Source organism: Aedes aegypti, chromosome 1, assembly GCF_002204515.2.
Source record: "Aedes aegypti strain LVP_AGWG chromosome 1, AaegL5.0 Primary Assembly, whole genome shotgun sequence".
Lineage (NCBI taxonomy): Eukaryota > Metazoa > Arthropoda > Insecta > Diptera > Culicidae > Aedes > Aedes aegypti.
The window spans coordinates 281,864,211-281,888,239 of record NC_035107.1 but is presented as its reverse complement, the minus strand read 5'-3'; the positions used below and the strand labels follow the sequence as shown (position 1 = coordinate 281,888,239).

At 40.5% G+C, this 24,029-nt stretch overlaps 1 protein-coding gene across 1 annotated transcript in view; it reads right to left on the bottom strand.

The window, feature by feature from the left end:
- Nucleotides 1–3,744: 3,744 nt before the first annotated feature.
- Nucleotides 3,745–24,029, bottom strand: part of LOC5575465 (5-hydroxytryptamine receptor 1) — a 324,994-nt gene continuing 304,709 nt past the window's right edge. The window contains exon 3 of the mRNA XM_021837985.1: nucleotides 3,745–6,742. Within this exon, the coding sequence (XP_021693677.1) occupies nucleotides 4,488–5,906 (1,419 nt within the window). The 5' untranslated portion in view covers nucleotides 5,907–6,742 and the 3' untranslated portion in view covers nucleotides 3,745–4,487. The remainder of the gene's footprint in view (nucleotides 6,743–24,029) is intronic.

Below are 24,029 nucleotides of genomic sequence, written 5' to 3'. Positions count from 1 at the left end.
CGTCTACTGAAGATCTGTTGAGTTATCATAAATTTCTACTAACGCATAGATTACCAGTTTTATTTATTCTGCTACATCAGATGTTAGTTTTTTTTTGCTTTGCTCCGGTTAAAGTGTGCACCATGTCAACGAGATGATTGTTTTAAATTTCGTATTTTTATCATTTACAGTACGACGGTGGGTAAGTTGGTAGTTAAGAGAATTTAAGAAAACAATAAACCCCTAAAAGATGTTTACAAAGTATTCTGTGTTATGAAAAATAAGAAACCATTATGAGATTTTAACAGAAATCTTTAAGCATTCCTTCAAATTCTTGAAATTATTTTTATTATGAATCTGCACAGATTATTCTTTCGGAAATATGCTGTGCAGATTTCCGAAGAAATCCTGTCCGGATTTCCGGAGAAAACCGGCCCGGATTTCCGGTAAAATCCTGTCTAAATGACGAAGAAATTCTGTTCGGATTTCAGGAGGAATCCTGTCTGGATTTCTGCAGTAATCCTGTCTGGATTTCCGGATAAATCCTCTCCAGAGTTCGGGAGAAATCCTGTCAAAATTTCCAGAGAAATTTGAAATGCTCCCAGGATTTCCGGAAAAATCTACTCAGGATTTCCAGAGAAATCCTCTCTGGATTTCCGTAAAATCTTCTCAGAATCTCGGGGAAATCCTCTCCAGATTTTCGGAAAAACAAGTCTAGGGATTTCCGGAAAAATCCTCTCAGTATTTCCGGAAAAATCCTGTCCGGATTTCCAGAGGAAACCTGTCAGGATTTCCGAAGAACCACTCAGGAATTTCGGAGAAATCCTCACAGAATATCCGTTAAAATACTGTCCGGATTTCAACAGATATCCTCTTAAGATTTCAGGAGAAATTCCAGACAAATTTCCGGAGAAACCCTAGCAGAATTTCCGAAGAAATGATAGCCGGATTTCCAGGGAAATCCTGACCGAATTTCAAGAGAAATTCTGGCCAGATTTTCGGAGAAATCCTAGCCGGATTTACGAAGAAATTTCAGCCGGATATCCGGAGAAATCCTAGCCGGATTTCTGGAGAAATTCTGGCAGGATTTCCGGAGAAATCCTAGCCGGATTTCCGTAGAAATTCTAGCAGGATTTCCGGAGAAATCCTACCCGGATTTCCGTAGAAATTCTAGCAGGATTTCCGGAGAAATCCTACCCGGATTTCCGGAGAAATCCTAGCCGGATTTTCGAAGAAATCCTAGCCGGATTTCCGGAGAAATCCTAGCCGGATATCTGGAGACATCCTAGCTGGATTTGTAGAGAAATCTTTGCCGGATTTTCGGAAAAATCCTAGCTGAATTTCTGGAGAAATCCTTGCCGGATTTCCGGAGAAAACCTAGCCGGATTTCCAGAAAAATCCTTGCCAGATTTCCAGATAATTCCTAGCCGGGTTTTTGGAAAAATCGTAGCTGGATTTCCAGAGAAAACCTAGACGGATTTCCTAAGAAATCCTAGCCGGCTTTCCAGAGAAATCTTAGCCGTATCCTCTCCGGATTTCCGGAGAAATCCTCTCCGGATTTCCGAAGAAATCCTCTCCGGATTTCCGAAGAAATCCTTTCCGGATTTCTGGAAAAAACCTCTCCAGATTTCCGGAGAAATCCTCTCCGGATTTCCGGAGAAATCCTCTCCGGATTTCCGGAGAAATCCTCTCCGGATTTCCGGAGAAATCCTCTCCGGATTTCCGGAGAAATCCTCTCCGGATTTCCGGAGAAATCCTCTCCGGATTTCCGGAGAAATCCTCTCCGGATTTCCGGAGAAATCCTCTCCGGATTTCCGGAGAAATCCTCTCCAGATTTCCGGAGAAATCCTCTCCGGATTTCCGGAGAAATCCTCTCCGGATTTCCGGAGAAATCCTCTCCGGATTTCCGCAGAAACCCTCTCCGGATTTCCGGAGAAATCCTCTCCGGATTTCCGGAGAAATCCTCTCCGGATTTCCGGAGAAATCCTCTCCGGATTTCCGGAGAAATCCTCTCCGGATTTCCGGAGAAATCTTCTCCGGATTTCCGCAGAAATCCTCTCCTGATTTCCGCAGAAATCCTCTCCGGATTTCCGAAGAAATCCTCTCCGGATTTCCGGAGAAATCCTCTCCGGATTTCCGGAGAAATCCTTTCCGGATTTCCGGAGAAATCCTTTCCGGATTTCCGGAGAAATCCTTTCCGGATTTCCGGAGAAATCCTTTCCGGATTTCCGGAGAAATCCTTTCCGGATTTCCGGAGAAATCCTTTCCGGATTTCCGGAGAAATCCTTTCCGGATTTCCGGAGAAATCCTATCCGGATTTCCGGAGAAATCCTTTCCGGATTTCCGGAGAAATCCTCTCCGGATTTCCGGAGAAATCCCCTCCGGATTTCCGGAGAAATCCTCTCCGGATTTCCGGAGAAATCCTCTCCGGATTTCCGGAGAAATCCTCTCCGGATTTCCGGAGAAATCCTCTCCGGATTTCCGGAGAAATCCTCTCCGGATTTCCGGAGAAATCCTCTCCGGATTTCCGGAGAAATCCTCTCCGGATTTCCGGAGAAATCCTCTCCGGATTTCCGGAGAAATCCTCTCCGGATTTCCGGAGAAATCCTCTCCGGATTTCCGGAGAAATCCTCTCCGGATTTCCGGAGAAATCCTCTCCGGATTTCCGGAGAAATCCTCTCCGGATTTCCGGAGAAATCCTCTCCGGATTTCCGGAGAAATCCTCTCCGGATTTCCGGATAAATCCTCTCCGGATTTCCGGAGAAATCCTCTCCGGATTTCCGGAAAATCCTCTCCGGATTTCCGGAGAAATCCTCTCCGGATTTCCGGAGAAATCCTCTCCGGATTTCCGGAGAAATCCTCTCCGGATTTCCGGAGAAATCCTCTCCGGATTTCCGGAGAAATCCTCTCCGGATTTCCGGAGAAATCCTCTCCGGATTTCCGGAGAAATCCTCTCCGGATTTCCGGAGAAATCCTCTCCGGATTTCCGGAGAAATCCTCTCCGGATTTCCGGAGAAATCCTCTCCGGATTTCCGGAGAAATCCTCTCCGGATTTCCGGAGAAATCCTCTCCGGATTTCCGGAGAAATCCTCTCCGGATTTCCGGAGAAATCCTCTCCGGATTTCCGGAGAAATCCTCTCCGGATTTCCGGAGAAATCCTCTCCGGATTTCCGGAGAAATCCTCTCCGGATTTCCGGAGAAATCCTCTCCGGATTTCCGGAGAAATCCTCTCCGGATTTCCGGAGAAATCCTCTCCGGATTTCCGGAGAAATCCTCTCCGGATTTCCGGAGAAATCCTCTCCGGATTTCCGGAGAAATCCTCTCCGGATTTCCGGAGAAATCCTCTCCGGATTTCCGGAGAAATCCTCTCCGGATTTCCGGAGAAATCCTCTCCGGATTTCCGGAGAAATCCTCTCCGGATTTCCGGAGAAATCCTCTCCGGATTTCCAGAGAAATCCTCTCCGGATTTCCAGAGAAATCCTCTCCGAATTTCCGGAGAAATCCTTTCAAGATTCCTCCAGAAATCCTTTCAAGATTCCTCCAGGAATCCTTTCAAGACTCCTCCAGGAATCCTTTCAAGTTTCGTCCTGGAATCCATTCAAGATTGATTTTTCCAGAAATAATTTTCAGTTTCTTTTTAGATTACTTCAAGGACATTCAAGATTCCTGCTGGAATATTCTAAATATTCCTCCTGAAATGTTTGCCGTATTCTACCAAAAGTCCTCGCATGACTCTTGTAGTACTTTATTAAAAGAATTCTGTTCAGATTATTTTCAAAAGCTTCTAAGTTCTCCTTTGGTATGATTCTTACAATATTTGCTGTAAGGAAACCTGACATAGATTTCACATATGATTTTTCAAGAAATATTAGAGGGTTATCATAAAATCTTACGTTTTAGTAACAAAATCCAGAAATCTAAAGCATACAAAGGAAATTTTTGAAAAAATCTGGAAAAGTGCAAAGTACCAATAATTTCCTCAAAAAAAATATCATCCGAAACTCTCTGAAACCACCAACTTACCCAACCAATCGTGATCCTCCTCACTTACCCTTATACATAATACAACCCGGTCGAAAATTATTAATTTAATAACTTTCACCCAGAGTAGGTACGAAAACGTATCGTTTGTGACTTGCCTACACAATAATAATACTCCATCGATTTTAGGTCGCTGATTGTACCGGGCCTCAACGGCCACCCCATCAGCATTTAAACACGTACTAAAAATTGAGCCTCGCTCGTCGACGTCTAACACTCTACTAACGCTACTATACCGACTACATACTCTTCTACTGGTACTACCGATCGCTACATGGCAACGCACTCTCGCTCGATCACTCGCAGCACGGGCACTCGAAACTCGTAAACTTGGGTGCAGGTCACGTGGGAGGCGACGGCGGCGGCGGTGACAGCGGTGCACTGATTGTATCTACGACTTGATCATCACCGTTCGTCATGGTCATAGAAGTCGTCAAGGCCGGCATGGCCACGAGCGCGGTAATGTTTCAGAGGAAGCTCTCTCGCGCCGTATGCTGGCCTTCGTTGTCCAGGACAAAGCGCTGGGAGCCCGGTTCCCCGTACTGGCTGTGGTAGAAGTCCTCCCGCATCAGGATGTTCAGGTTCGAACAGCGGAAGTACAGGATCTCCTGGAAGGGCTTCCGAAAGTCCCGGTTCAGGGTGGCGTAGATGATGGGGTTCAGGAGGGAGTTGGCATAGCCTAGCCAGAGGAAGAAGGATGAGAGGGTGGGGTAGTCGTCGTCCATAAGGGGTCGGACCAGAGCCAGGATGAAGAAGGGCAGCCAACAGATGGTGAAGGCGGACATGATGATGCCCAAGGTGGTGGAAGCTTTGCGTTCTTTGGCTAGCTGAAAGCGTAGTTTCTTTTGGTGGGGCGACCCGACGGAGCTGGATAGCGGTTCCGGGGGTTTGAGCATGGCTTGGTTTTTATCCACTGCGAGGGAATTTTCCAGTCTTGTTTGGGCCCGCTTTTCGTCCTTGACTATTCGCCGGGCGGCTCGGAATATCTGATAGTATACAAAAAGCATCACCGCCAGGGGTATGTAGAAGGACCCCAGGGTGGCGTAAATTTGATAACCTACGTCTTCGCAAACGGCACAAAATGGACGCTGGTCGGGGCCTTCGCCAATCGTGTGCTTATTGCCTAGGATTAGAAGCGGTGGCAGCGATATACAGGCAGCTGCCAGCCAGACGAGTGCCACGCAGAGCATCATCCGGCGAGGCGTCCGTTTGACGCCGTATTCTAGCGGTTTCGTGATGGCCCAGTACCGATCGACCGATATCGCACACAGGTTCAGGATCGAAGCCGTGCACGAAAGCACGTCGAACGATACCCAAATATCACAGAAAACTCTACCGAAGTTCCACTCGCCGAGGACTTCGTACATCAAGGCTGGAGGCATCACCAGGCAGGCCACGCACAGATCCGACACTGCGAGAGATACTAGAAGATAGTTGCATGGCCTGCGCAGTTTCCGCACTAAGCAGACTGCCACACAGACTAGAATATTGCCCACGATGGTACCGAATATCACAGCTAGTAGAACGATACATATGATCACCTTGCGGATTGTGTCGATTTCCGGTTCGTGATCAAGTGCCTTGCCGGCTAGGGTCGATGCGATGATCGATCCGGCGGTAGTTGTACTGGTACTTGTTACGGCCGCAGCTGCCGCAACCGCAGGACTCAAACCACCATCGAAGCCACCGTTAGCTGCACCCGCTAAGGAGTGGCTCAGCGTTTGATTCAACGTCAACAGGGCGAACGGTACGGCCGAAATAGCCGTCGCTTCAATATCCGGAACTTGACTGTAACTCTGCTGTTCCTGCAACCGCTGCGCATATAAACCTTCCTGGCTTCCAATTGTGATTTCATTTACGAGCCTCGATAACGCCAGTGCGTCCATATAAGGACCCGGACTAAGTTCACTGAAGCACTATCCACGTCAACACGTACACGCTACGCAATCACCTACTCACACCGTAATTAATCTTGTAATCTCATCTAATGGAACCTACACCATCTAGCCATCTACTTCGCTTTGATTACATTCTTCGTGGGAACATCTTTTGATCCCTGGGGTTTCCAATGAATAAAAATACCACCTCGTTGACGTTGCTTCCTCTACCACTCACAACAGCTAAACGACGTCGTAGTCCCACTGAAAGTATCACTCTTTTCAAGAACATCTAACCGCATACAAACCGCCTCCACCCTAACCATTCTCCTTCCACCAGCCCTACCCTACTCTATTAAAATTCAAATCGAAAATCACCACTTCTTGCTGGATGCCGGTTTTCGCTTGGAGTTTGTCTTTAATTACAGCTGCCTGGAGGGACCCGGGCCGGGCTTAGCTTCGGACATGTGTCCCGGACGTGACCAACAACACCTAAGGTGGTGACTTTTATGGCAAAGCAAGTGTCGTCTCTGCTCCAAGTCGGATCGATTCTATAATAAATGATTACCGCTCGGTGCAAAGTCGAACCCCCAAAAGCCGCAGGTGCCGCACTACCCTTCCGACGAGAGCCACTAGTGGATGACGAAGATGATGCTGATGGGTTTTCCTGATCCAAGAAAGAGAAGGCGCCAATGGGGTTTTTGTTTCTCGATGGGAAATCCGCCGGGTTTTAAGCTGTCACGGCCAACCCCTCGGACCCGGGCTGAGATGGGTTGACAACGATGGTGTTGGGAGATTGATTACTGTTGCTGGAAGGTCTCCGCTTGGACTGGTCGGGTGTTTGCCTGCAGAAAAGGAGAAACAACACGGAAAGAGAGCGAGAGATTAGAAATTTAATATCCTAGATGGGATGGTTTTGGTTTAGAGATGTTTGTGTGGGGGAAAACTAAGGGTATGCGATAAGCATTTTTTCTCATATCTGTATAAAGCGAACATTGTTAAAAACAAAACGAAACGAAAAATCAAAAAGTTTGAGTCATTACGCAACACTTTTTTATTACACACCTTTTTTGTATAATAAATAATAACATTTCGCAATTTTTCAAAAATTGCAAAATTATGGTAAACGACTTTTGATACCCTCAAGAGGCGAAAAGGCAAATTTTTTTGTAAGCATCTCGTTGCAGAACTAAATTTTTACACCACTCGATGTAATAACCCAGGTAGAAAAGAATTAGGAAGAAGACTCAATGAAATCCAAATTTACATAATGACAGCTCGTACCGTTATAAAATATGCCGAGGAGTGATTTAAATGAGATTTCCATACTAATTACAAACGTGTTCTAAAAATATTTCAGAGGCACGTAAAATTTCGATTTTTGGGTTCTAGCTTTATTTTTAACGTAGAAAAAGAGTTTGTAAAAAAATGAAAACCTCAAAACAAGTCGATTCTCGCTGAGATCGGCCCGCTTTTAAAGGTTGGTCTTTCAAATTGTTCAAATATATGCTCACTAGAAAGCTCCTGTCGAATAAGTAAATAAACAGCATTCGGTTAATTAAATTGATGGACCTTGAATGAGCTTCAATAGTTTGGAGTTGTAAAAAAATCGTTATTTTTTAAGTCTATGATCAACCCATAATAGCACTAATAGATAAGGAGTGTATCGAGAAATAGTCGCAAACATTCAAAACGGTGAAACTTTTTTCAAGCAAATCTTCATTATGTCATCAAATATTGAAAATTATGCAGTCCTCATAGAAATACAGTCACCCCACAGTTATGGACAGCGCACAAATATGAATCAGATATGGATTAAATGTAGAATAGCCATATATCTATACAAAATCACAATAAATTTTTATATACTTAAGCATATTTTTTTCCGTCCGTAGAAAATAAAATGTCAACCGTATTGATAGAAGCATTGATTCACAACTGTGGGGCATTAAAGACCATACCACGGTTTTCAGAAGTCACCCTTTTTTTAAATAATTTTTGAAGCACTATCAAATACAGCTCCAACTATATAGAAAACCATTTGTTTGCATATATTACATTATATTTATGTAAAAACACTTTTCCAATCGAAGAAATGTTTTGTTGCGTTTCTCTTATTTATTTGGTTTTATATCAATTAGCTTGATAAAACCTCGCCAACAATATTTCGCCAATTCACTCGGTTCCGGTGCACCTGGTCAGCTCGTTGCGCCACACGATGGTAGGTCATTTGGCATAAAGTCGTTTGGCATAAAGTCGTTGGGCATAATGGTCGTTTGGCATAATGAGTCTGAAACCAAGAATTTCTCAACTTTTCGTTTTTACGTTTCTATTGAATATTTTTGATGACGCCAGGCTTGTTTTGGAGTCAATTGATACAAAATGGTACTTTATTCAACAAGCATTCGCTCTTGAATAAATTTAAGCATATTAGGAAAGTTTTTATACACAAATTATCCTTCTTTCAAATATATATTTTGTTTTTTGAGTTTCGCTATTGGAACAAATTTTTGCACTAAAGATTTTTATATATTTACAACAAATTTGCCCTTCTTTCAATTGTTTTTTTTTTTCTTCTAAATATGATGTAACCATAATTATAGGTGAGAAAACTGTTGATTTAAATTTCAATAAATTTCGCCTTCTTTTATGCATTTATGCATTTTCCTAATCTGAATCATGCAGTATCGTAAAAATCATTCCGTAATTCATTTTAGTTGCGTAATGGTTCAGCACGCAACGCTTTTTCATTACGCTATGTATTTCCATTATGTTACTCTTTTTTATTGGTAACGCCTTCTTATTATGTAACGCTTTTTCATTGTTTAACTCTATTGAGTAGCGCAATTAATCATTTCACAACAGTTTTCAGATATTACAAAATAAAGGTGAACGTATCTTGAAAAGATTTCTGCTATCTTCTCATTGCAGTACTCGATTTCAACAGAACTCGTAGTGATATCAAACTCTGCAAGCTTCGTTGGATAAGTGTACGATTCATACTGTAAAAGTCATCATTATTAGTCAACATGATTGCAAGATTTTGGATAATACCTATACCGAATGGGTTCCAAATATTCCTTCCCAAAGTAAAACCAAGGGTTCCCAAAACATAGAAACGATTTGAGAACCCTTGGTTTGATAAGTAAGAGTTATCATTGGGTTCCAAAGGAGGTTCCAGCAGGCAGCTAACAAAGTGCACCATAAAAGTTGAAAATAATCATTGAAAGAAAATCATATGGCGCGCACGATATCGAAGACCCACTCTTCCCCCTTATAAGTCTTACGAAGTTAATGGGCGGTCCCTTTCCAGTAGGTTTCCAAATTCTTTTTAAAGGGTCCTGACCAGACAAAAGGAAAAAGATTATAACTGAATGTGTTTTTCTGATAATAGTTTTAATATCATCTGTTTAAATAACAAAACTACCATTAGTAGATAAAATAATAAAAATTCTGCTGAAAGCCTTTTTAATAAAGATAATAATAATAATAATAAAAATTCTACCAAATGAAAGAAAACATTAACAATTCCTATCATAAAATAATTAAGTTGTGTTTCCATGATGTTCTAAAATATCAAGATTATTGCATATAATGTTACTTTTCTAAACTTCGACTGTTATTTCTAACAAACAAACATATGTAACGTCAAATATATAATATATAATCTTGTTATGTGATGTTGGGTGGATTTTATATGACTTAGGGTTACCGTAATCCGGGGTAACATTGATCATTTGTTTGAATATTTCTTAAATATTTCGTTTGAAAATGCAAATTTTGCAAATTTTATATTTTTAAAGTAGACAATTGACTAAGGGAATCCTATATTCTTAACAGTAATTCGTTAATGTTACCTAGTTGAGCATACTTATGAAAGTTTTGACAATGGAATCGTTTTCAGCTATGCCATTTTTAGTAAGAACCGCATTTTCCTTTTTCTTATCGTTTGCAGAACTTATGTGAGACATGAATCTTCGGTAGTGTCATCCTTACCCATTTAAATCATGGTTTCGAAAAGTTGACAAATTTACGCATAATGTAAACGCAATTTTCGCAAAAATCCTCACTTACATTAGCTTATTAATATAAGAAAGAGAACCACCATTCATTATTTGGAAATGTCCATTAAAAAATGATGATACGAACTTTTAACGAGATGAGTCATTCCGATCAACGTTACCCCGCTGATCAATGATACCCCGGATTACGGTACTCGAGGATCCCAAAGAGTTCCCATGAATGCCTGAGGGTTTCTCTGGCTTCCCTCTATAAAACCTCTTAAATCAACCTTGAAAAGAAACCTCGACTAACTCCTTTCGGTGTTCAGGAAGACAGTTGGAAGCAATGCCAATGTCAACATTTTGAAAAAAAAAAAAAATGCTCATAGCAATGATGACAAATGATAAAATCACAATGGTTGGAAGTCACTCTGAAACGCATTAAAACCTCTGGGAAGTCTTGAAGGACTCTTGTAGAATTGCCGAAAGCACTTGTGGAAGCACAGTGAGGGCTTTAGAGACTACTGGTGAACTTAAAACCCAGGGAACTTTTAAGAGCCACTAGACAATCCCTAGAAAACTCTTCGAAATCTTATGAAAATTAACAGTAATCTATGTTAACATCTATTAGAATCCATTAAAATATCTTAGTAATTTTTTAGTAACTATTGTGAACTTATATGAAAATGTTCGGAATCATAGAGGTTACTATTACGCCTCTAAACTTCCGCAGGTACGACTAGGAAGTTCTTGAAGGGCACTAGTAACCTCTGCTGAACCACTTAGGAACCACAGAAGAATCCATCGGGGTACAATGGAGACGCCCAGGAAAGCTACAAGAAACCCCTCAGCACTACCTGTTTTTAGGGATCTGTAAAGAATAAAAAACAATAAGAACCTTTAAAAGGTAAAGTACGTAATTTTAATTATAAATTTCTGATATTCTAAACAAGCCATTGTACAGGAATTGACGACAAAAGGTTGAGAGACAAAACGTCAAATATATATAAGTTTGAAAGACAAAAGGTCCAGAGGACAGAAGATTGAAGAGAGGTCAGTGCACTTCAACGGCCCAAGCAAACGGTCTCGTTATTTCATCACCTAAGTGAATGTTTGTTTTTTCCGGTTTTCGTTGTTTTGGGAAATTTCTTCAGGTCTTTAGCGAAATCACTTCAGTATGTTCCTATGGGAAGTTCATTCAGGTAGTTCCTTCGGAAAATTCTTTCGGGCAGTTATTTCGAGGAATTCCCACGAGAAGTTCATTCGGGAAGGTCTTTCAGAAAAATTCGTTGGGAAGTTTCTTTAGAAAGTGCCTTGAGGAAGTCTATTTGAGAACTCGGGACTTTCATTCGAGAAGTTCATTCGGGAAGTTCGTTCGGAAAGTTCCTTTATGAATTTCATTCAGGAAGTGATTTTGAGATGTTCCTTCAGAAAGTTTCTTTAGGAAGTGCCTTCGAAAGTTCGTTCAGGAAGTGCTTTTGGAAATAACCGAGATAATTCGTAACGAAATACTCTGAAGGATTCTAGAGGGATTCCTAACAGTATTTTAAAAAGAATTCCTAGAGAAATCCATGAAACAATTTTCTTGAAAACACCTGAAAATAAATCCGTGGGAAAAACAACCTTGAGAAACCTCAAGTGGAATAACAAGTGGATTTCCCGAAAAAAAAGGAGAAATTATGGTGAAAACACTCAAGGAAATCTTGAAAGATCTACCTTTATGAACTTTCAGAGGCACTTCATGGTGTCGGAGCAATTTCATGGTGAAACTACTAGAAGGAACTTCCGGAGAAACTACCTACAAGTACTTCTGGTGAAATAACATTCCGAAGAAACTTCCTAAGGATATTCTCGAAGGAACATTCGAAGGGAAATAAACTCCCGAAGAAACTTCCAAAGGAAATTATCAAAAACAAACTTCTCAAGGAGATTCTCGAAGGAACTTCCAAAGTGAATCCAGAAGGAACATTATGAAGGAATTTTAAAAGGATGTTGTGAAGGAAATTACGAACTAAATAGCTTGTAAAGGTGATTCCAAAGGAGCTTTCGACAAACTTAAAAAAAAAACTTCTAAAGGAACTTCCTGCAGTGACTATCGGGAGAATTTTATAGATGATCTTTCTCTGGGAATATCCGAAGGTGGAAGAATTTCCAACAACAAGGTGTTGTTGATTTCTAAGACAATTACTTGAGGAAGTTGCTCGGATGATTTCATGGAGGAACACAATGAGGACATTGAAGACATTTATGGAAGAATTCGAAGACTAGCTTACAAAGGAATTGCCGGAAGAATTCTGGGGGTACTCTTGGTAGAATTCCCAAAAGTACCTTCGAAGAAATTTGTGGAGAAATCCCTTGAAAAATTCCTGAGAAGGAATTTCCAGTGGAATTACATAAGAATTTTTTGAACGTATAATTCGAGGAACTTCTGAGGTAAATTTTTGGAAAAATAACTGACAAAATTCCTAAAGAATTTTCTGGGATAATTCAGTCATTTTCTTCAATGATTTCCTCCAGGAAGTGCATCGAGGAGCTCTTCCAGAAGTTCATCTAAGATTTCCTCCAGAAGTTTTTCTTAGAGTTTCTCTTAGTTCTTCTAGGAGGTTCTCCAAGAGCTCCTCTGGACATTACGCTAGGAGTTTTCTTCTGAAATTACACCAGCAGTTTCTATAAGCATTCCTCCACAAAATTCTCTCGTGATTCGTGTAGCAATTCTCTTAGGGAATTATCACAGAAAAGTCCTCTCCGGATTTATTGAAAAATTTCACAATTCAATCGTAAATTCTCTCAAGAATCCCTCATGAGATTGCTAAAGAAATTATCTCTATGAATTTTTCGAGGGATTGCTCCAGCCATTCTTCTAAAAAAAAACCTTCCATAATTCCTTAAGGATTTTCACCTGGAGAAATTCCCTGGACCAGATCTCAAAGAATTCTGGAACGAATTCACAAAGGAAATTATGGTGAAATTCCCTTCCTTTTTCTATGAATTTATGTACAAATTCGCTGAGTGCTGGATAAACTCCATAAGGAATCTTGAAAGAATTTCGGGAAGATGATTGTGAGCCGTTCCTGAAAAAATAAAATGCCGATTCCCTTAAATTCTAATTCTCTAGAGGAATTCCTCAAATATTTCCCTGAACAATTTGAATGTGGATTTCCCTGAAGGAAGGAATATGGAGTAATTTCCTGATGTGTTTCTGGAATTATTCACTGAGAAAATACAGGAGGAAAGAAATTCACAGTAAAGAAAGTCGTGGAGAACTGCTCATTTGGAGAAATTCCCGGAAGAGTTCCGATAAACGATATTAGTTTTTAGGTTTTTTCGAAGATATTTCCGGAGTACTTGATGGAGGAAGTCTCGGAGGAATTTCTAAATAAGTCATTGTAGGTATCATTGGAAAACCCTTAAAAGTAGTCTCTGAGCAATTCCAAAAGTTATTCCCTGTTCGATTTCCGGAGTATTTCCCTAGGAAAATTTCAGATGGTTTATGTGGAGGAATCCTCGGAAAAAATACTGAATAAAAAGTTACCTGAAGCAATATTTTAGGAGCTCACTGAAAAAATTTCAGCAGATGTGCTGCACGATGTTTTTAGAGAAAAAAATTCCGGAGAAATTTTTGGAAGCATTCCCCAAAGAATCCCCTTGAGTAATTCTCAGAGGCTTGACTATAATGATAATTCTCCAAATTTGAGAAAAATATTAGAATATAATAGCAATTCCTTGATAAATTATTAGCAGAATTCTCGGTAACAATAATCAATCATTGTTTGAATAATATCAAAAAGTATTTCCGGCAGAATAAAATAAAGAAAGTTTGGAAGAATTTCAGTGGTAATCCACACAGGAATTATTAGTGAAATCCCTCGTGGAATAGATGGAGTTGTTCATCAAGAAATATTTGGATGTTCACCTACAAATCCCTGTACGATTTTCCGATATTAACAGATGTTTATGCTTGAACAATAATCTTCTGTAAAGCTGTGTATATTTTCAAACTGAAACACGTTGAAATCAATAGCGCCGCCTCACAGCGTGTTGAGTCAAATAGTGGTGAATATCAGTATTGTGAAATAATTCATATTCACCACTGATCAGAGTTGCTTAATATCAATCATATCAGCTGATGGCTGATGCTCTGAAACTATCAATATCATTTGCGAGCTATCAATATCACTTTGATTTGACAACCAACAGCAGTGATGCGACAGCGCACTCTAGATCATAATCACTGCAGAATGAGTGATCACGCGGTAATTATCCATGCTATTATTGTTTTTCTGTGACCAACATATAGTTTCAAACTATCTGAAGCATTGTCAAACATATCGTACTGATAAATTGCAATTTTTTGTGCTTAATTTGAGGCTCAATTTAACCCACCAGTGATATTCATAGTCTATCGCCATCAATGCACTGGTGAATAACCAGCATGATCTGATGGGATACAAAATGATCCGAATTTTATCGCAGTCGGCCTGTCGAAATCGGCAAATTTTAGGCGTTGATAGTGACAGCAAGCAACTCTGCCACTGACATCGTCATGGGAACTTAGCGATAACAGAACAGTGTAGCCAATTTGATTTCATTAAAATCAACAGTGCCCCGCTTTAATACTTTCCTTCACCGCCATCATCCAGCTAACGCGGTCAAGGTAGTTTGAAAGGTAGCTCCAGCAGAACTTCAAGTGGTCTCACTCCAGATTCCTTGTTCATTGGCGCAACTGTTACGGGCAGAAAACAAAATCAGAACCAGAATAACAACAAATATCAGAATAAGCCTTTTGACATAGGACTACGTCTTTGTTTTCTATATTGGGGTGCATTTTAAAGTACGGAAAATGAGACATGTAACGAAATTAGGGGAGATTTTGAACGTTAATAACTCAGTTGTTTATGAACCAATTATTACGATTTTAGTATCATTCGATCAGAAATGTATCTACGCATCGTAAGTAATATATCCAATAAGTGAATTATGTTGTTTAACTATTGAAAATTTGATAAATGTCGACCCCTTTCTTATCCAACCAATCACGTTCGAGCATTTTTCGACGGTATCGCTTCCCACTATAAAAGCAAACGGGTCCCTGCTTCTTCCCTCAGTCTTCTTTTTGCGGTCGGACTGTGAACACGATCGGGCGAGTCATTCTCGCTTTGCGTTTGCACCCGCGTCACAGTCCAATTTGTGTCGTCGGAAGAGGAAGACGCAAGATTGATTTGCGGCGGCGATGACGATGGCTTGGGCGCTTCTCCGAACGGCGAACTACTGCCGCTCGGAGAAGCGTCCAAGCCATCGTCATCGCCGCCGCAAATTTATCCGCGCTCCCAGATTTCGACTCGTGATCGGTGGTCAAGAAGCAAGCCCGTTAGGAACCAGAAACCAGAAGCCCCCAGAGTTGCTGATCCGAGGAGATGCTGCTAAGGGGCGGTCCATTAATTACGTAAGACAAATTTTGGGGTTTTTCAAACCCCCCTCCCCCCATGGTAAGATTTTTTGTATGAAAATCAAAAATAAATTGTATGACGCGTAAGAAATCTCAGACCCCCCCTCCCCCCATAAACCCTTACGTAATTAATGGGCAGCCCCTAATTGAGCGTCGGACTGGTGAAATCGCTCAAGATTTCAAGAGTGAGCATCGTTTCCGGATTTCGACTTGTTCCAGGGAATCCACAATCCGTTGCTGTTGTGCACCATCCACGTCACGAACCATTCAGCTGGTTCGTCGTATAAGCAAATTACCCGTTTGACCATGGCAATCAACTGATAACATCCCGTAGTGCTATTTATCTGTGACCGTATCGAGGCTAAGAAAGCCATCGGCCCTTGTCAGGGCCATCAAATTTGTGGAAAAGAGTTGAAGGAATAATATTTCCAACCTTATTAAGGTACCGTGGGGTAAGTGGATACAGAAAAATCCAGCTCTGTCGTCCTGCTTAGTCGCGCTTAGTCGACGACTAAGAAGCTTTTTTTAAGTTTCTGAAATTAGCTACAATCTACCGCCCTATAAGACAACAATCAGAATTTCAAAACCCTTATCAAAGAACTTTGAGAGATCAGGAACATATTAACGCCCTGTATGACATTGATCAAAAATGTCAAGCTGTATCAACGCCCTGAAGTAATTTGGCTCTTTTCCATCAATTCAAAACATTCCCAGCTGTATCGAAGCCCTTGAGTAATTTGACCATATCTCATGTAGATCAGCTGCACCTTGACACCCTCTAGGATACAAATTGGAAATTAATAGGAGTATTTTTTTGTAATCCTATTAAGAGCAAGTGCATCTTAACGCTCTGTATGACATCATTTTACATTGTCTCAAGAAGATCAGGTCATCTTAACGCCCTTTAGGACATCAATTCAAAACTCCAAGCTGCATCAACACCCTGTGTAAATCTGACCTTGTCCTATTTATATCACGTACTGAAGGACGTTACTGAATAACGTACTAAATGACATCAATAGAAATCATCTAGCTTTATCAACTTCCTGGGAAATTTTACCTTGTACTGAAGTATCAGCTGCATCTTGATGCCCTGCAGAACATACATTGAAAATTTGAAGCTATACCAACGCCCTGGATTATTTTCTTTCCTAATAAAATCAGGTCCATTTCTACGCGTCAATGGCGTCAACACTCTGAAGTAATTTGACCTTATCTAGCGTTGATCAGGTCATCACAACGCCCTTTAGGATCATTTGAAAACTATAAGTTGAATCAACGCCCTGAATAAATAAGACCTTATCCTGGTTATACAAACGCCCTATATAACATCAGTAGAAATTGTCATACTGTATCCACTTGTCAAGATGTATTGATGCCCTGAAGTAAATCATATTCATCTCATGTAGATCAGGTGTATCTTAACGCCCTTTAGAACTTACATCACAAATTCCAAGCTGTATCAACGTCTTAGAGTAAAGCATCTTAACGCCCTGTATGACATCAATTGTCAAGATATATCAATGACTACGTGTAATTTGACCTTGTCTCACGTAGCCCATGTCATTTTACCACCCTGTATGACATCAATAGAAATTGACATGATATTTCAATGTTCTGGAGTAGTTTGACCTTGTCTCACATACATCAGATCATCTTAACGCCCTTTAGAACATCAATTCTCCAAGCTGTATCAACCCTCCTGAAAAAAAATTGACCTTGTTCTTTTTAGATCAGCTACATCCTCACGCCCTGTATGACATAAATAAAAATTGTAAAGATATATCAACACCCTTGTGTAATCTGACCTTGTCCCACCTAGATCAGCTCAAATAAGCGCCCTTAAGGATATCAATTGGAAATTACAAGCTCTATAAACGCCTTGAATCATCAATAAAAATTATCAAAATGTATCAACGCCCTGGAGTAAATCAAATTCGTCTCACGTAGATCAATTGCATCTTACGCCCTCTAGGACATCAATTGAAAGTTTCAAGCTGTATCAACTCCCTGAAGCAATTTTACCTTGTCCCATGTAGATCAGCTGCATATTGAGTTCTTTTGGACGTACATTGAAAATTCCAAGCTGTATTAACGCCCTGGAGTATTTTTTTGTTATCCTAATTAGACCAGACGCACCAGGCAATTTGGTGTGTCCCAAGTAATAGCCCTTTTAATCCGAAATGACACAGTGACCTCCTCTGGACACAGGTACATTCCAGAATAGCCTTGGCCAGTTTCAAAAACTAGATATATGTACGAGTGTATGTATTGTAATGTACTGAAACCTGTTAAGTATTCGCTGAGCGGTGAAGGTTTTAATTTTCTTGCTTTCATTCAGGCCTATATGAGTAAAAACAAGTTTATTTATATTTTTAAAATGTCGTATCTTAGGGGTCGTCCATAAATGACGTATCTTTTTAGGGGGGAGAGAGGACGCTTCACGGATTTGTGACGATGTGTGACTAAGGGGAGGGAGGGGTCCTAGCTAGTGGACGTAGCGTTTTGAATCATGTCGGTAAAAAGAGAGGTGCTGAAAATAAAACGGCATTCAATTATTTTTTTAACAAACTTTTTTTTTGTCTTATAGATTTGGGATATAAAATGATGATTGGCAATCAAAACATTCATGACAAGATTGAAAAAAATCTATAAAATTTTAGACATTCTTGTTAAATGCAATCAAACAGATTCTTTACATTTTAAAATATTTATAGGAATATTATATTATATTTGTGTCTAAACTATTGAATTTTTAAATACATAATATAGAAGTTTAATAAATTAATTAAAAATCAATGCTTTAACGACTTGGTGAACATTTTTTCCCATTTGTTTACAAGTCAGAAAGTCAACCGTTTTAGTTTTATTCATATTTTCTGTTGGGGCTTTATTTCTTGAAGAGAGTAAAACATGTTCTTTTTGGCAAATATTCCATTAAAACAAGATATTTATTCCGTGAATTATGCATTCAATATTGCAGGATCTATACACTCATCTATTTGTTTTGATATATCAATGCTCTTGATGGAATAACCTGAATATACATGAGGACAACAGATTCGAGTGTTATCGAAAATACCCTGTCATTCAATTTCCTAATAACTCGGTAATTTGAAGGAAGATTATTTTTATTATTTAATTTTTTTCATTATAGGTTGTGTAAGATTATTTCAAATTGGGAAACGATAATGAAGTTCCGCTGAAGTATGAATAGAGATGAATAATTTGTATACTAATCGCATTTTTTTCTATATCTAACCATTGATTGCTAAATGGATTCGAATTTGGATAATAAAGATCCATTTAAAATTAACATATTTTGATGATCATTTTCATTGAAATGTATTTCCTAACAACGAATAATTAAAAAACAATTCTCTTATTATACGAAATTTCTGTTCAATTTATTATAAAATATGTTGTTTCCTAACTCGTTACTGTTAACTTCATCAATCCAATCAAACATTTTTATTTTTTCACTTTTTTTTGTTGTACACTTGTTTTTTTTGGTAACAACAGTAATACAATTTAGCCTATATGAAACTTAAAACCAAAATTTTGTAACTTCTACAGGAAATATGTTTATTTGAACTGTTTTTCAAATAACTTATGAGCGCTAATGTATATCATAATGTTATTCGTTAGATTATCCTTACATTTCAGTCAGTATTTAATATCAAGGTATCAGGTATCAGAAGGCCGGCTCCAAAGGCACGTTCCCCACCAGTTGGGAGATTTGTGCCATCGCCATATTTGAGCCTATTTCATCATCTACCCGATGGGAGAGGAAAGGGAAGGGAAAGATGGGAGGAAATAGGAGTGGGTCCCTTGAAGAGGGAAGATCGCATAAGCGAAATGAGAGCATGTAGCTCCATACCACAATGGGTTCGAACAGCGCCCTAAAAAGGGCACTGCAAAACGCGTGAGCGTAAAGAGAGCCTATAGCTCATTACCACAGCGGGTTAAGAATAACAGGATGTCCTGAAGATTCAGGCTTCTGTATTCAGTTTCACTTAATAAGTGTTTACCAAGTAATTGGAATCGCATTTGCGCAAAAACTGGACAGTTACATATCAGGTGATACGAAGTTCCATAATCGGAGTCACAACTATCACACACAAATGAGTCAGCACGCTGAATATTTGCCATGTGATAGTTGAGTCGGCAGTGGCCTGTCAACGCTCTGACCAAGAGACTGCAATTCTGCTTTGACAGATTTGTTAAATACTTCGCCACCTTTGGAGATGGCTCAGTAATATACAATTTTGTTTGACGACACGACTCCAAACTATTCCAATATTGCTTGTGCTGAGTTGCCGCCCAAGAGTTTATCTGAAGCTTCACCCAGCACTTCGAAATTGGAATAGCCGGCTCAGGGCCAATGAAGTCATGCGATGCTCCATCGCGAGCTAGCTCATCAGCCAATTCATTTCCAGCGATGGAAGAATGGCCAGGTACCCATACAAGGTTTACAGAGTTGACTGAATTCAGTTCCTCAATTTGAGTTCGACATGCGATAACAAGCTTCGACCTTGAGTTGGCCGAAGCGAGAGCTTTTATAGCAGCCTGACTATCTGAACAGAAGTATATGACTTTACCCATTACGCGCTGTTGAAGTGCTGATTGCACTCCACACATAAGAGCAAATATTTCCGCCTGAAAAACGGTGCAGTTTCTACCAAGTGAGTAAAACTGATTCAGCCTTAGCTCACGAGAATATACTCCTGCACCAGCTCTACCTTCAAGAAGGGAGCCATCAGTGTAACATACTATATTGTTTGATATACTTCTTTCCAAATAGCCAGACGTCCACTCTTCCCGTGAAGGGAATTGTGTGGTAAATGTCCTGTAAGGAAAGTTACAAGCAATTGTGAGATCACTTGGAGCAAGGACAATTTTGTCCCAATTCACCAAAAGTGGAAACAACGAAGTGTGTGTAGATCTACGATTCACTGGATTTTTCTCCAGTAGATCCAGTACCCATAAACGGTAAGAGCAAGAAAGTGCTTCTTGTTTAAGATATATGTGTAGTGGCGCAACGTCGAAAAGGGCCTCGAGCGCTGCTGTGGGAGTTGTAGAGAACGCACCAGACATCGCCATCAAGCACATCCTTTGGAGATGGCCCAATTTTGATTGGATTGTTCTCACTTCGCCCTTTTGCCACCACACAAGACATCCATATGCCAATATTGGTCGAACAACTGTTGTGTAAATCCATTTGATATATTTGGGTTTGAGGCCCCAAGTTTTACCAAAGGTTCGCCGGCATTGACCGAAGGCCATGCAAGCTTTTTTGACTCTGAAATCAATGTGAGGTGTCCATGAAAGTTTGGAATCTAGAATGACTCCGACATACTTTACTTGATCAGTCACATTAATCTCAGTGCCAAAAAGACGTAAAGGTCGAATTCCATCGCGGTTTCGTCTTTCCGTAAAAAGAACAATAGATGTTTTATTCGGGTTAACCGAAAGGCCATATTGGCGACACCAACTCTCGACTACCTGAAGAGCACTTTGCATCAGGTCGAATAGGGTGCTTATGCACATACCAACTATCAGAGCTAGATAGTCGTCGGCAAATCCATAAGTTGGAAAACCGCAATTATTGAGTTGCCTCAATAGCGTATCTGCTACGAGATTCCACAAAAGTGGTGACAAGACTCCCCCTTGGGGGCATCCGCAAACACTCAATTTTCGAATCGCTGATTGACGCAATGTCGAGAAGAGATGTCGGTTTTTGAGCATTTGATGAATCCAATTGGTAATCATTGTAGGTAGCCCATGGTTTCGTGCGGCTTCCAATATGGCATCGAAAGACACGTTATCAAAGGCACCCTCAATATCCAAGAAAACACCCAAGCACGATTGCTTCTGAGCGAATGCTTTCTCGATATCGTATACAACTTTGTGTAAAAGAGTCACAGTGGACTTTCCAGATTGGTAAGCATGTTGATTCACATGAAGAGGCATGTTTGCCAAATAAACATCACGGATGTGATGATCGATAATCCGTTCCAGACATTTCAGAAGAAAAGAGGTCAGACTGATTGGTCTAAAACTCTTCGCTTCCTCATACGACGCACGTCCTCCTTTTGGGATAAACTTTACAGTAATATCACGCCAGGATTTGGGAATGTACCCGGTAGCAAAACTGCTTACAAGTAGCTTTTTCAAAACATGTTTGATAAACTCAAATCCCTTTTGGAGCAGAACAGGATAAATCCCATCCGCTCCTGGAGATTTGAAAGGAGCAAAACTATTAAGTGCCCATTGAATCGATTCAGTAGTTACGATACTGCGAGCCGAGGCCAGAGACTCGTAACTACATGAAAAGACATTTGATTCATCCGTAGATGCTATGTCCACACATCCGGGGAAGTGTGTATTGAATAAACATTCTAAAACTTCTTCATCGGAAGAAGTAAAGTCACCATTAGGTAAGCGAATTTCGTTCACTTGGAAATCCTTAGATTTTGCAAGAATTTTGTTCAACCGACTGACTTCACTCAAACTGGAAACATTTGTACAAAGGTTTTTCCAGCCGGATCGTTCAGCAGAACGAAGAGCCTTCTTGTAAGCCTTGCGAGCTGACTTGAACGACTCTGATCCAGCTGAACGGCGTCTGTTCCAACTCCTTCTACATTGTTTCCTGAGTCTAGTCAGATCGGAATTCCACCATGGGGTCCCTCTTGTAGTCTTTACAGACCGCAGAGGACATGCTTCTTCAAAAGCTTCCATAATGTAGGATGTTGTAGTATCAACGGCATCATCCAGATCACTTGGATTTTCAATGGACGGAGAATATCCATGAAATTTGGTCGCAACCAATTCAATGTAGAGTTCCCAGTTTGTTGACCGGGGATTCCTAAAACGCAAAGTCTGCGCAGTTACATTTGAATGTTCAAAGAAGATGTAGCGATGATCAGATAATGATTCCTCATCTGATACATGCCAATTCGTCAACTCGTGACTGATTCTATTCGAGCAGAGCGTTATGTCTAACACTTCTTCTCTATTAGAAACCATGAAGGTTGGGCGATTGCCTATGTTAAGTAATCCAAGGTCTGTACTACTTAAGTATTCCATCAGACTGGAGCCTCTCAAATTGATATCCGAGCTGCCCCAGATGATGTGATGAGCATTGGCATCACTGCCCACAATCAGCGGAAGGCCTTTTGTTACGCAGTGTACGACAACTCGTTTGAAGTCATCCGTTGGGGATGGTTCATCATGTGGTAAATATACCGAACAATAGACGTATTTCCTGTTGAGGTCACCAACAGAAACATCGATTGTGACAGCACATACATCTCTGGTAGTTAACTCAGAAATGAGTGTAGCAACGATTGCTTTATTAACGAGCACGCATGCGCGGGGCATGGAGCGCGAGTTTGCCATTTCAAGCTTGCTAAAAGTAGCAAAAACTGGGTCCACAAGGTTACCTAGATAGAAGTTCCCTCTACGAAAGTAGGGTTCTTGAACTAGCGCCACTTGGGCTGCACCATTTTGCATGAGTCTGCAAAGATTGATCGTTGCTGTTCTTTTATGCTGAAGATTGATCTGAGCTAACCTAACCGTAGCCACTACCCAAACTAGGCAGGATTAAGCTTTTTGCAATCTCAGCACGAAAAAGACCAGCAACGAAAAAACCAGATCGGTATCTATTTAAAGTCGCCAAAGGCGAAAGAGCACAGAATACACTGTGTAAAACGCATAATGCGAATCCATATAGGTGATAATTTAAATTAAATGTCAACATATTCATAATCCCACCCTTATTAAGCCTCAAGATAGAGACTGAAGAAGGGCAGCCGATTATCTCGGAGAAACACAAGGTCACCTGCACCATTGCTCCGGGTAGCACAGGAAGGACTCAATACTGTGGAGGGCGCCCTGGTACCCCACAGGCTCCGTTTGCGGTTAGGTTTTATTTAGACCCCCCTAACCATTCATTCTTAGGCACGGTACGCATCACACCATAAATTAGGGGTCACCTGTGAGGTGGACTTTTACCACCGGAACAGGCAATCCGTAGTGTTAATTCTTAGCCAGTTGAAACAACCGCTACCGACACTACGCGGCTATCTAGGCTGCTCGGGAAAAGGAGGTTAATATTGATGATTAACTCCTGACGGGCCCAAGCAGCCACTAAAGTACAGTATTTAATATCAAACTTTGTATTAAACTTCTGAATTTCAATGTTTTCAGCCCAGTCGCTAAGGAAACCAAATAAAAAAATAAAGGGGGGAGGGAGTGCTTGATATGCTACGTAGGGAGGAGGGGGTGTAAAAAATCAGTGAAAAAATGCTACGTTATGGACGGCCCCTTATACAAAAAGTTTTTACATTTACCACGCAATAAAAAAAAATTCGAGGTTCTAGATATTCTTCTTCTTTTCTCAGCCCAATCAATAGAAGGGATACTGAGTAATGGAAAAAAAGGTCCTTTCCTTGAAAATTGTTCACCGCAATTCGTCTACTGTTTCCTAATTACTCGTTTATATTGAATAAATTCCTGGTTCTGGTTTATTTACCTCTATAGAGATCTACAGATAGAATCACGTGAACCTTAACGGGGTTAAGACTCATATAAGTTAAAAAAAGGATGGACAAGAAAATATGATTTGGAGAGATGAAGCAGTTAAACATAAACATTAAATAACGAAAAAAGAAATCTTGGGAG